The sequence below is a fragment of the Lucilia sericata genome, unplaced genomic scaffold (assembly GCF_015586225.1).
Source record: "Lucilia sericata isolate MDLA Ls3-8-SP2 unplaced genomic scaffold, ASM1558622v1 Contig001377F_arrow, whole genome shotgun sequence".
NCBI lineage: Eukaryota > Metazoa > Arthropoda > Insecta > Diptera > Calliphoridae > Lucilia > Lucilia sericata.
In genome coordinates this window covers 100,256-114,035 of record NW_023995319.1, presented here as the reverse complement: position 1 = coordinate 114,035, position 13,780 = coordinate 100,256, and the positions used below count along the sequence as shown (strand labels likewise).

The window sequence follows — 13,780 nt, the reverse complement described above, 5'->3', positions numbered from 1 at the left end:
AAAAAATTGTAAGTAAGCTAAATTTTAGAAAAATATAACTACATATTGTGTTTCAACTGTGAAATAAGGAGACAACTACAACAACAACAAAAATAAAGGTAAGTAATCCATATACCAGGCATGGAAAATTTATATTTCAAAATAGTACCACCTTATAACAAAAGTAGTACTTTTTAGGTCTTTAAATACTACATTAATTTTCCACTAGAATATGGGCCATAGACTAGACTATAGATTAGAATATAGATAAGATTATAGACTAGACTGTAGACTAGACTATAGACTAGACTATAGATTAGACTATAGACTAGACTATAGACTAGACTATAGATTAGAATATAGATAGGATTATAGACTAGACTATAGACTAGACTATAGACTAGACTATAGACTAGACTATAGACTAGACTATTGACTAGACTATAGACTAGACTATAGACTAGACTATAGACTAGACTATAGACTAGACTATAGACTAGACTATAGACTAGACTATAGACTAGACTATAGACTAGACTATAGACTAGATAGACTAGACTATAGACTAGACTAGACTAGACTATAGACTAGACTATAGACTAGACTATAGACTAGACTATAGATAGACTAGACTATAGACTAGACTATAGACTAGACTATAGACTAGACTATAGACTAGACTATAGACTAGACTATAGACTAGACTATAGACTAGACTATAGACTAGACTATAGACTAGACTATAGACTAGACTATAGACTAGACTATAGACTAGACTATAGACTAGACTATAGACTAGACTATAGACTAGACTATAGACTAGACTATAGACTAGACTATAGACTAGACTATAGACTAGACTATAGACTAGACTATAGACTAGACTATAGACTAGACTATAGACTAGACTATAGACTAGACTATAGACTAGATTATAGACTAGACTATAGACTAGACTATAGACTAGACTATAGACTAGACTATAGACTAGACTATAGACTAGACTATAGACTAGATATAGACACTATAGACTAGACTATAGACTAGACTATAGACTAGAATATAGACTAGACTATATAGACTATGACTAGACTATAGACTAGACTATAGACTAGACTATAGACTAGACTATAGACTAGACTATAGACTAGACTATAGACTAGACTATAGTCTAGACTATAGACTAGACTATAGTCTAGACTATAGACTAGACTATAGACTAGACTATAGACTAGACTATAGACTAGACTATAGACTAGACTATAGACTAGACTATAGACTAGACTATAGACTAGACTATAGACTAGACTATAGACTAGACTATAGACTAGACTACTATAGACTAGACTATAGACTAGACTATAGACTAGACTATAGACTAGACTATAGACTAGACTATAGACTAGACTATAGACTAGACTATATAGACTAGACTATAGACTAGACTATAGACTAGACTATAGACTAGACTATAGACTAGACTATAGACTAGACTATAGACTAGACTATAGACTAGACTATAGACTAGACTATAGACTAGACTATAGACTAGACTATAGACTAGACTATAGACTAGACTATAGACTAGACTATAGACTAGACTATAGACTAGACTATAGACTAGACTATAGACTAGACTATAGACTAGACTATAGACTAGACTATAGACTAGACTATAGACTAGACTATAGACTAGACTATAGACTAGACTATAGACTAGACTATAGACTAGACTATAGACTAGACTATAGACTAGACTATAGACTAGACTATAGACTAGACTATAGACTAGACTATAGACTAGACTATAGACTAGACTATAGACTAGACTATAGACTAGACTATAGACTAGACTATAGACTAGACTATAGACTAGACTATAGACTAGACTATAGACTAGACTATAGACTAGACCTATAGACTAGACTATAGACTAGACTATAGACTAGACTATAGACTAGACTATAGACTAGACTATAGACTAGACTATAGACTAGACTATAGACTAGACTATAGACTAGACTATAGACTAGACTATAGACTAGACTATAGACTAGACTATAGACTAGACTAGACTAGACTATAGACTAGACTATAGACTAGACTAGACTATAGACTAGACTATAGACTAGACTATAGACTAGACTATAGACTAGACTATAGACTAGACTATAGACTAGACTATAGACTAGACTATAGACTAGACTATAGACTAGACTATAGACTAGACTATAGACTAGACTATAGACTAGACTATAGACTAGACTATAGACTAGATATAGACTAGACTATAGACTAGACTATAGACTAGACTATAGACTAGACTATAGACTAGACATATAGACTAGACTATAGACTAGACTATAGACTAGACTATAGACTAGACTATAGACTAGACTATAGACTAGACTATAGACTAGACTATAGACTAGACTATAAACTACACAATAGAGTACACTACAGACTACACTACAGACTACACTATAGACTACACTACAGACTAGACTATAGACTACACTATAGACTACACTATAGACTAGACTATAGACTAGACTATAGACTAGACTAGGGACTATAGACTAGACTGGAGACTATAGACTAGACTAGAGACTATAGACTAGACTAGAGACTATAGACTAGACTAGAGACTATAGACTAGACTTGAGACTATAGACTAGACTAGAGACTATAGACTAGACTAGAGACTATAGACTACACTATAGGCTAATTTGCAATATTTTATGAAAAAATATTCTTTGTAGAGATTTTATTAAAAATTTCAATAAATTTTATTTAAACAAAAATAGTTTTCTTCAGGGTCATTTTGGTGCTACATTCAGCTGTATTTTCTCAAGTTTTGTTTTTTTTTTTTTTTTCATTTGTTTTATAAAATTTTATCAAATTTTTTCATCACGATAAAGTTTATTTTAAATATGAAAATTTGTTATGTGTCACATTTTCTTATAAAAATATTCGTGCGTTAAAATGTTCTGGAAGTGAATGAGTGTGTGTGTGTGTGTGTGTGTCAAAGCTAAGCTAAATATCAAAAATGGTGTTTTGCACAATTTTCAAAACTTTCAAGTTTTTTTTTTTTTGTAGCAGCTAATGTTTCATGTTTGTTGAAAATTATTTTTGAGGATTTTGGGTTAAAACCATTTTTGGATAAAATTTATAAACATAAAAAAAACCTTGACCATGCACAACAGGCTAACAAATTAAAAAAACACATGAAAAACAAGCGTTAAAAAGCTTAAATTGGTGTGTCGGTTTACAATGAAAATTAAGCAGAGGTTGCAATTAACAAAATGCATTTAGTTGACTCGGTTAGTCATTATTTATTTACTTATTTTTGTGTGTGACAATCTATTACCAAATGTGTTTCAGTTTATTTTTTTCTTTTCTGAAGTGGATACTTTTATACCCTGGGGCTAAATCATAAGCTTGCGTGACACCATACTTTCAATACTTTTGTTTTCAAATTCATTACTCTTGGGTTTAATTTACCGTTCGCTTTTTTATTATTTTTGACAGTTCGTTTTTTTTTCACGTTAATGACAAATTTTCGTAAGTCATTACATCTTTTATTCATTAGTTGTAGTTTGAAAAGTTTTTGTCATTTTTTTTTTCAATAATTATTTAAGATTTCATAATATGGACTTGCGTTTAAGTTCCATTTATTAATGTCTATTGCATTTTGTAAAAAATTTTTGACAAAAAAGTGATTGATTTTAGAAATCTTGTATGGAATTTAAATGAAATATTGAGGAATTTAGATAATGTTTGTGTGTATAGAGTAGACTGCTTCTAAACATTCTGGGGACATTATTTTCCCCAGATAGATTCCTAAACTTAGATTTCCAAAACTCCCATAAAAACATTTGTTTCTAAACATGTTCCTGAAAAAAGCAAACAAATGTAAACAAATAAATGTTGCCAGCTTGTAATTGTCGGAAGAAATAGCATAAAATTAAAAACATATTATAAAATCTATTTTAATTACGAAATGCTAGAATAAATACAATAAATTAAAATAATTGTTTATTTATGAACTTTAAGAGCAACATGTAGCTACTTAGTTACATTCTCTTCCTATCCCTCCGTACTCACATACAATTCCCCTTTTTAAAACAATTTTACTCAGTACTAGAAAAAACAACTATAAATTTTTATAGAAAAATAAATTTATAAATAATTTTCTTTATACATAGACCAAATAAACACCAGCAACAACAATAACAAAATGATCTTGAAAATAAATAAAACGTCATCATTGAAATTGTTGTTTTTCCCATATAGTTTTGTGTTTTTGTCTTTCTAATAGTTTGAGTTTGTTTTGTAGTTGTAGACCGGCTCTATGAAGAAATTTTTGTGTATACCCTGCCAGCAACTCAACTAACTTTAAATGCATTAAAAGCCGACTTTTTCATCAACTAGTTATGGTTGATTCTTGGATTATTCTTAATGGAACCAACTGACTATTTTAACATGGCGATGTCCTACGCAGTAGTCAATTGTCCGACTCTGACTTTTCAACTAGCTTAAAGTTAGTTACTAAAAAATTGGCTTAAAGGTAACTCTTTATTAACTAACTTAGAGTTAGTTTCAGAAAAGTCAAGTAATAGTTTTCTTTTGTATTCCCTACTGTATTAATTAATAACATTTTATTTAAAATAGTTAAAATTTAACTCCTAGTTATCTAAATTACATTTCCCTTTAATACAAGTTATGATATTAGTTCGTTAAAATTAATAGACAACAGTTTTCTGCAGGGGAACTAATAATAACACCGGTATCCATAAACCGAGTTTTGAAATATTTAACCTTTTATAATTAATTTTTCCAATTTACTGACTCTAATTTCACAACGTATACAAGAAAATGACAAAAATGTAAAACAAAATTCCAAATAATAAAGAACCATGAGAAAACATGTCGAAACAAAATGCTCTCCAGATAATTATGGGGTACTCCCGCATTATATGATAGTTAGCTTGTAGCTAGTCTTTACGTTAACAAATACCAAATTTTGGAACATTTCTGCATTACATTGTTGTTCGTTTATAGTCAGTCTACTAAAGTTAACAAATAAAATCATGATAATAGAGAAACAAGAGAAAACATGTTGAAATATAATTAATTCTTTCCAGATAATTTTGAGGCACTTCTGCATTACATTATAGTTAGCTTGTAGTTAGTATTTAAAAGTCGGTTCTTTACGTTGCCAAATACAAAATTTGGGGACAGCTCTGCATTACATTGTAGTTAGCTTATAGTCAGTCTGTAAAAGTAAACTAGAAGTGAATTTTTCTCGTAGTCGACTACAAAATTGCTGGCAGGGTAAATAAAAGTGTGAGTGTGTAAATTATAAAGTCTATTATTAATTTTTATAGTTGTTGTTGCTGTGATATCAAATATATACCGTAAATGTAAAAAATGTAAGTTTACATTTGTATAGATGTGTATATGATTACAAATGCATTGTTGTTTATTAAACTGCTCTAACGTCTATTGTTTTTCCTATATTAAATACTAGTGTTGTTTTTGTAGGTATTCGTGTTTATAGTTTTGTTGTATTTATTTTTATTTCAGTTTTTATTTTCTCTTTTGAGCTTCTATTCTGACGTAACTTGTTGACACTTTGTACAGCATGTGAAATGACAAATAGATTGTGTATACAAGTACAATATAGGAACAACAATAATAACTGGGGAATGGGGTTTTTGAATTGAAATAGAAAAAATACACTTCATCCCATATGACAGGCACGCCACCAACAATAACAATGAGAAAAACTATTAATATTAGAAAAAACAACAACAAAAATAGACACTACACATGCAAATAAATTTAAGAAGCATCCGTGAATTGTTAAAAATTATAATTTGAAAATATTAGAATTTATAGTGGAAGGCACGGAAAGAAAAGGGCGGAAAAAGAAGGGAGGAGAAAAGAGGGGGGAAGGAACGAACGAACGAACGAACGACGAAACGAACGAACGAACGAACGAAGAACGAAGAACGAACGAAGAACGAAACGAACGAACGAAAACGAACGAAACGAACGACGAACGAACGAAAACGAACGAAACGAACGAACGAACGAACGAACGAACGAACGAACGAACGAACGAAAGAAACGAACGAAACGAAAACGAAACGAACGAACGAACGAACGAACGAACGAACGAACGAAAAACGAACGAACGAACGAACACGAACGAACGAACGAACGAACGAAACGAACGAACGAACGAACGAACGACGAAAAGAACGAACGAACGAACGAACGAAACGAACGAACGAACAACGAACGAACGAACGAACGAACGAACGAAACGAACGAACGACGAACGAACGAAACGAACGAACGAACGAACGAACGAACGAACGAACGAACGAACGAAACGAACGAACGAACGAACGAACGAACGAACGAACGAAGAACGAACGAACGAACGAACAACGAAACGAACGAACGAACGAAACGAACGAACGAACGAACGAACGAACGAACGAACGAACGAACGAACGAACGAACGAACGAACGAACGAACGAAAACGAACGAAAACGAACGAACGAAACGAACGAACGAACGAAGAAACGAACGAACGAAACGAACGAACGAAACGAACAACGAACGAACGAACGCGAACGAACGAAGAACGAACGAACGAAACGACGAACGAACGAACGAACGAAAAAACGAACGAACGAACGAAAACGAACGAACGAACGAAAAGAACGAACGAACGAACTAACGAACGAACGAACGAACGAACGAACGAACTAACTACCTAACTAACTAACTAACTACTAACTAACTAACTAACTAACTACTAACTAACTAACTAACTACTAACTAACTAACTAACTACTACTAACTAACTAACTAACTAACTAACTAACTAACTAACTAACTAACTAACTAACTAACTAACTAACTAACTAACTAACTAACTAACTAACTAACTAACTAACTAACTAACTAACTAACTAACTAACTAACTAACTAACTAACGAATTATGTAACTTGAAACGCTTTCAAAGAATCAGTTCTAAATGAACAAAATTAAAAAGAACCTGTTCATCAGTCACCAATTGACGGGCCCAATGTTTTACAAAATGTGTGCATATGGATTGAATCCAATTAAGGGAAACAGACCTTATTATATTTTAAAGAGGTTCTTTCTTTAAAACTGAACCTCTTAATATAATCACAAATATTCCACTATGTGGCCTTCGACCCTGGAGAAATGTTAGTAAGATTTGGCAATTTTTGTTAAACGTTTAAATGTATCATCGTAAATATTCCACCATGCCAACTTTAACCCTACACTAGAATGAGTAAAATTTGCCCAGTTATTATATTAAGCACCTTCTTCGACCACCCTCGTTATTCTAATGAAATATTACTCAATATGAAAAAAAAAACATCACAGTGACAAATATACAATTTTCCAAGAACTTTAACCACTTCTTAATAAATCATTTACATTTAGCAAACAACTACTTGAAATCTCATAAATTCTTCAAATTAACAACAAAAATAAACATGTTAAAAATACTCCTACTGACCGGCTTCTAATAACATGCTGCTAGAAGTTGGGTTCTCTCACTACAAGCAAATGAATGTAATATTATTTAATTAACTTTTGTTTTTGTTATTTACTGGCTTTTGTGCTGTTTTTTGATTTGTGAAACCCCATCGAGGACATTTCCATGAGCATAATTGATTAAAGCCCACACTTAAAGTTCAACATAGAATAATGGTAAAGAAAAACACAATAGAAAATGTTAAGTAAAATGGAATAGAAAAAAACAAAGAATTGCATTCAACGTTTAAGAATAGATATGTATGAATATGTGTAGTAGATGGTGATATTTTTTGCACACACCCAAGCCATTGTGCATTCACACTTTTATACTAAATACATTTACTATTAACTTTTATTTTCTGTTTGTTTTTGTTGTTGTTGTTGTTGTTTGCACTTTTACGAAGCTTTTTAACCTTGACATAGATACCAATATACATACATATATTTGCAATGTTTTTGTTGTTATTGTTGTACTTTTTAAATGCCATGGTTTTGGTATCACACCATTTAACAAACTGCTGCTACTACTGCAACAACAAAAAGAAATAAATTGAAAACGTCCAAGAAAACGAGTACATAGTGTTTGTTTTTAAACGAGTGCATCTCATCAAACTCTAGAAAACTGCAACTATACACACTAACAGTCAGTCACTCTGCCCGTTGGATATAACACACAAAATCATTAGCAACGACGACCAACACCCACCCACTCTAACATTCACACAATGTATTTATTCCGGGGGCTGCTTAAATCTTATTTGTGTGTAAAAATGCTAATTGGTGGAGGCCTTTTAAAAAACAATGTTCAATTTGATTAATGTTTAGCTTTTGAGTGCGGCCGCGACTTAAACGTTTGGGTTTTTTATTCTAAGTGAAATTGATGAATGAGTGAGAAAGTTAAGAAAATTGGATGTTTCTTGAGAAATGAATTGAAATGTTTTTTGTACTTGGACACCAAGTTCAAGCGATTAGACAGACCCGCAAAGAGGTTTTGTTAAAAGCTATTGTGAAGTCACAGGTTTATATCCCAAATCAAGGGAACATCAACTAATATGATCCAAATGAATCTCTTTGGTTCATCATTACAAGTTAAGTTCAAAATCCTATTCATTACAGCTTAAAGATACCCGTAAAGATATTGCATATTCCACCTTATCAAGGAAGAAACTTGCAGATCAGCAATTCGCCTACTAGGTATTGCCAACATGAAAACTGGGGTCTTGGTTGAGTATACTTATACTATTCATAAATGACCCATACATTAGAAATGCTGACTGTGGGTCACCAGCTATGGTTTTCGATCATTTGAGGTTATTATACCGATTAGGGACTAATGGACTGATGGCAAGAAAAAGCTGATCAAGTTTGGTTCACAGATGGGTCCAAACAAATAAACGGCGAATCGGGAGCGGGCATTTGTGGCCCCAATTTCCAAAGGCCATCCCCCTTGGACAGTATCCTTCAATCTTTCAAGCACAAATATATGCCATCTTTATTTGTGCTAGGGTGTGTGTTAGGAGAAGAACCAGGGATTAAGCATTTTTATAATGTTGGATAGCCAAGCATCACTCAAGGCTTTATTGTCACTCAATGAGTTAGGCAAACATAACAAACTGACTTTGTGTTGGGTACCTTGCCATAAGGGTCACTCTGGCAAATAGGGGAGCTCGTCGTCAACTAATCTTTGGCATTCCCCGAGGATACGCCATAGCTAAATGTGACTCTTGAGTGAAATCTGAATTTTTTCGCCATTGGAAAGCAATACCAGGTCTCAGACAGACAAAACGTTTTATTACACTGTCAAAGGGAAAATCCCAAAAGCTATTAGCGCTCAATAAAAGCGATCTCAGAGTACTAACGGGATTACTTACTGGACATTGTGGTCACAGATACCATCAATTCATTCTAGGCAACTCTTCAACGAAACTATGCAGATTCTGTGGCCTACAAGATGAAATCTCAGAACATATCTAATGTAACTGTCTAACATTAGGGTCTCGCAGAGCTAAGATCTTGGGTGCTGTCTTGCTAACCCCAAAAGATATCTTCAACCTCTCACTTTCGTACGTGAACTTTCTGTCATCCGCTTAGACCTACAGTCACTCCTCTGCTGGATATCTGTTGTCTCGGCAACAGCACAGAACTTATCCCGAATTAAAGACTTTACAATGTATCTTTTAACCAACATTCTCTTCTCTTTCAGTCCGAAGGGACCAATAACTGGGACAAGACAAAGTCTGAAATTCTGCCCTATGGGCTACTGGTTCCCTTGGTACCAGATTATAAGACTCCCTGGTTCGAACCCATGTCAAATCATTCCAAAGAAAGTCCGAGGATACATTTGACTTCACCTTTTTATAGTCCCGACAGACTAGAGGTATTTCTATTTCTTAAAAATAACCAGTAGGTCTTTATTTCAAGAGATAGTTGGACTTTTTCAAAAGCGAATTGGAAGAGGTTTATTATAAGTAGATTGTTATAAACTGGATAGGGAAACTAACTTTGTCAGTTAGAGTTAAAATTTTCGAGGCATAAAAAGAATTTCTTCGGGAATATCGAAACTTAAGATATAAAAAATGGATGCTTAGAATGATTTAAGTAAAGAAGAAGAGTCTACAGAGAAGAATGAATCCCTTATAAGTTTTTTGGTTAGTAAAATTGACGAGGCAGAGAAGAGTAATAAACATAGATTGGTTACGGAGATTGTATCGTTTGTATCGCTTAGGAACATGAATAAGATTTCACGAACAGACCAGAGGATCCTACTTTGTCCATTGAAGCTAGAATTTTCAGGGCAAAATATTGCATTGTTCGCATTACTTTGTAGTAGTGAGTGAGTGAAGCAAGTTAGGTTCCCAGAAATGGATACACAGATTGTCCAGAGCAAAGGAGGAGAGCTTGAAAAAAACTCCAATGAATCTCTCTTACATTTTTGAGGAAAAGGTTACTCCACCACTTCTTTCCAATTTAAGTGATGTCTTGAAGAACTTTGTTTTTGCATCAGCCAATTAATAGATTCTTTCCACCGGGAAAAACGAGGTAACGAGGTGAATATGGTGAGATTTTGAAATCTAAAGCTAAAGTTAAATACTGAAGCTAAAACCTCTTATAGGAGTCCACTCTCGAGACGCTAAATAAGGACATAAAATCCGATACACATATAAATAAAATCAGATACACATAGACTTCTAAAAATCATCTAGTAGTTCCAGATCAAAACTTTATACAGAAGTTCGACCCAGATCATAAGTAGCTAGAGTTTTGTTCAAGAGAAAAGTCAAAAGAATCTCATGAAATTTTTGCACGAAATAGCTTTTCTTGAACAGACTTCTGTTAATCCAGGAATTACAGACGAGATCGGATAAAAGGATAAACGCTTGAGATCTGAAACTACCTCCTTATTTGTTGCTAAGTCTTACATTCAGATGCATTCCCTACATCTCTCTAACAAACCGAAAAAATTTAATTTTTACCTGGGACCCAGGAATGTTCAAAGGATTGTTTGTAACGAATCTTTCAAACAACCAAATTTTCGACCATTTGAGTCAACAAAAAAGTTTTTATTCCTACACTACTAGACCCTATCTTAGTATATAATTTTAAAACATAAAACCTTTATCACTTACCTCACTTCCAATAGTTGTGATCTTCACCAGAACCTCATCCTTTTCGTGATCATGTGTAATCACATCTCCTGATGTCTCACGACCATTATACGTTAAATAGACACGCTGACCCGATTGCAGTTTAACACCCATTATCGAACGAAAACCGGGACCGATTAAATCCGATTCAAGAAATTCTTTAATCATAGCATTACGACGCAACGACTGAGCCGGACTTATATGAACACTAACCGCACGACGTGATTCCATGGCACTGTCTTGGGTCTTAAAATCGAAACGTACAATGTATTTGGTTTCTTGTGGTGGTGAACTAGATGAGCTAGCCGTTGCACTAGTTACCGTTGCCGAGGGTGGTGTTTTAACATCTTGTATAACACCCGAATACCAAAGACCATCGGGTCCGGGAGCACAAACTTTAGTGCCGATTATAGAGCGTTTAGCTAAACGACGACCAGTAGACATGTTTGAGTTCAAGTTAGTTTTACTTCAAAATAAGGGGACAATAAAGGGGGAAAAACGAAAATTTAGACTTTTTAACGCAAAAATAAAAGAACCGAAAACTTTTTTACGTTAAAAGAGGGAAGAATTTTGTTAAAAGTTTTAAACGTTTTAGGGGAAATTTTTTAAAAAGGAAGCTCTTAGTAAGAATTAGCACTTGATTTTTTTAATTAAATTTTTTGTTAATTTTGTTTTTTAAATTTATTTTTTTGTTTAATTAAAACTTTTTGCGAAATATTCATTTTAAATTTTTTTTAAACTTTTGTTTAAAGAAATTAATTGCACTTTTTTATAAATTTTAAACTTTTTTGAAATTTTGTTTGGATTTTATTTATTTTTTATATTTTTGTTTAAATTTGTTAAATTATTTGAATTTTTGATATTTTTTTTTAATTTTTTTATATATTTGTTATTGTAAAACAATTTTATAAATTTTTAACAAAACTTTTTTTTAATTTCAACAATATTTTTTTTTAATTTCGTTTTTTATCATTTTACACTTTTGTTATTTTTGAAAAAATTATTTTTTTAAACAAAATTTTTTTTTAATTTTCTTATTTTTAAATATTATTTAAGATTTTAAATTCTATTTTTTATTAATAATGAACACAACTTTTTGGATTTTTTATAATTTTTAAATTTTTAAATATTTTTCTTATTTTCCATAAACACTTGTTGGTTTGTTTTCTTTAATTTGTTGTTAAACTTTTGCCCTAAACTGTTGTTTACTTTTTATCAACTGTTAATTTAACAGTATTTGAGTGGACGTTAACAGAAACTTTTGTAATCTTATTTGTTTTGTTTTTGTAGTTGTTTTTCTCTTTTTTGCTGTAATTTTATGTTAATTTGTTGCTGTTGTCACTTAAACAGAAAATTTTTGTTTTTAAATTTCTTGTAAAGAACTTGTTGTTTTGATAGTAGTTTTATAACTGTTATATTAACAGCTGTTTTATTTAATGGATTTTATTTGTCATTTTATTTCTTGAATTGTTTTATTTTATTAAATTAAAAGGCTTTTTTTTACTTGCTGCTGTTTTTTTAATAAATGTTTCCTGTTTATTGCTTTAGTAAATATTAACTGCTATTTTACTTATTTTTTTATTCTGTTAAATGGGGTTTTTGCACTATAAATAAATAAAAAATTATAAAATTTATTAATAATTTGTAGATTTTTTTTTTTTGTTAAAAGAAATCTTTAGTGTTAATAAGCAATATACATACATAAATAAAATATTTAGTAGAGCGAGGGTCTATTGAAAACTGAACTGGAATAGCAATAGAACCAAACTAGATTTGAATTAGAACTGAACTAGAACTGACTAGAAGTGAACTAGAACTAAACTAGAAGTAGAACTGAACTGCAACTGAACTAGACCTGAAGTAGAACTAAACTAAAACTGAACTAGAACCAGAACTAACACTGAACTAAAACTGAACTAAAACTGAACTAGACCTAAGGTAGAACTGAACAAGAACTAAACTACAACTGAACTACAACTGAACTAGAACTGAACTAGAACTGAACTACAACTGAACTAGAACTGAACTAGAACTGAACTAGAACTGAACTAGAACTGAACTAGAACTGAAATAGAATTGAACTAGAACTGAACTAGAACTGAACTAGAACTGAACTAGAACTGAACTAGAACTGAACTAGAACTGACTAGGAACTAGAACTAAAGACTGAACTAGAAACTGAACTAGAACTGACACTGAACTGAACTAGAACTAAACTAGAAGTAGAACTGACTGCAACTGAACTGAGCTGAAGTAAACGAAACTTAAACTGACTAGAACCAAACTAAACTGAACTAGACGTAAGGTAGAACTGAACAGAACTAACTACAACTGAACTAGAACTGAACTAGAACTGAACTAGAACTGAACTAGAACTGAACTAGAACTGAACTAGAAACTGAACTAGAACTGAACTAGAACTGAACTAGAACTGAACTAGAACTGAACTAGAACTGAACTAGAACTGAACTAGAACTGAACTAGAACTGAACTAGAACTGAACTAGAACTGAACTAGAACTGAACTAGAACTGAACAGGAACTGAACTAAACTGACTAGAAC

At 32.2% G+C, this 13,780-nt stretch overlaps 1 protein-coding gene across 1 annotated transcript; it reads right to left on the bottom strand.

The window, feature by feature from the left end:
* Positions 1-9,172: 9,172 nt before the first annotated feature.
* On the bottom strand, positions 9,173-11,964 carry LOC119611152. Its single transcript, XM_037966646.1, has one exon. The coding sequence runs from the start codon at positions 11,660-11,662 to the stop codon at positions 11,174-11,176; it is 489 nt and encodes a 162-aa protein (XP_037822574.1). The 5' UTR covers positions 11,663-11,964; the 3' UTR covers positions 9,173-11,173.
* Between the last annotated feature and the right edge of the window lie 1,816 nt (positions 11,965-13,780).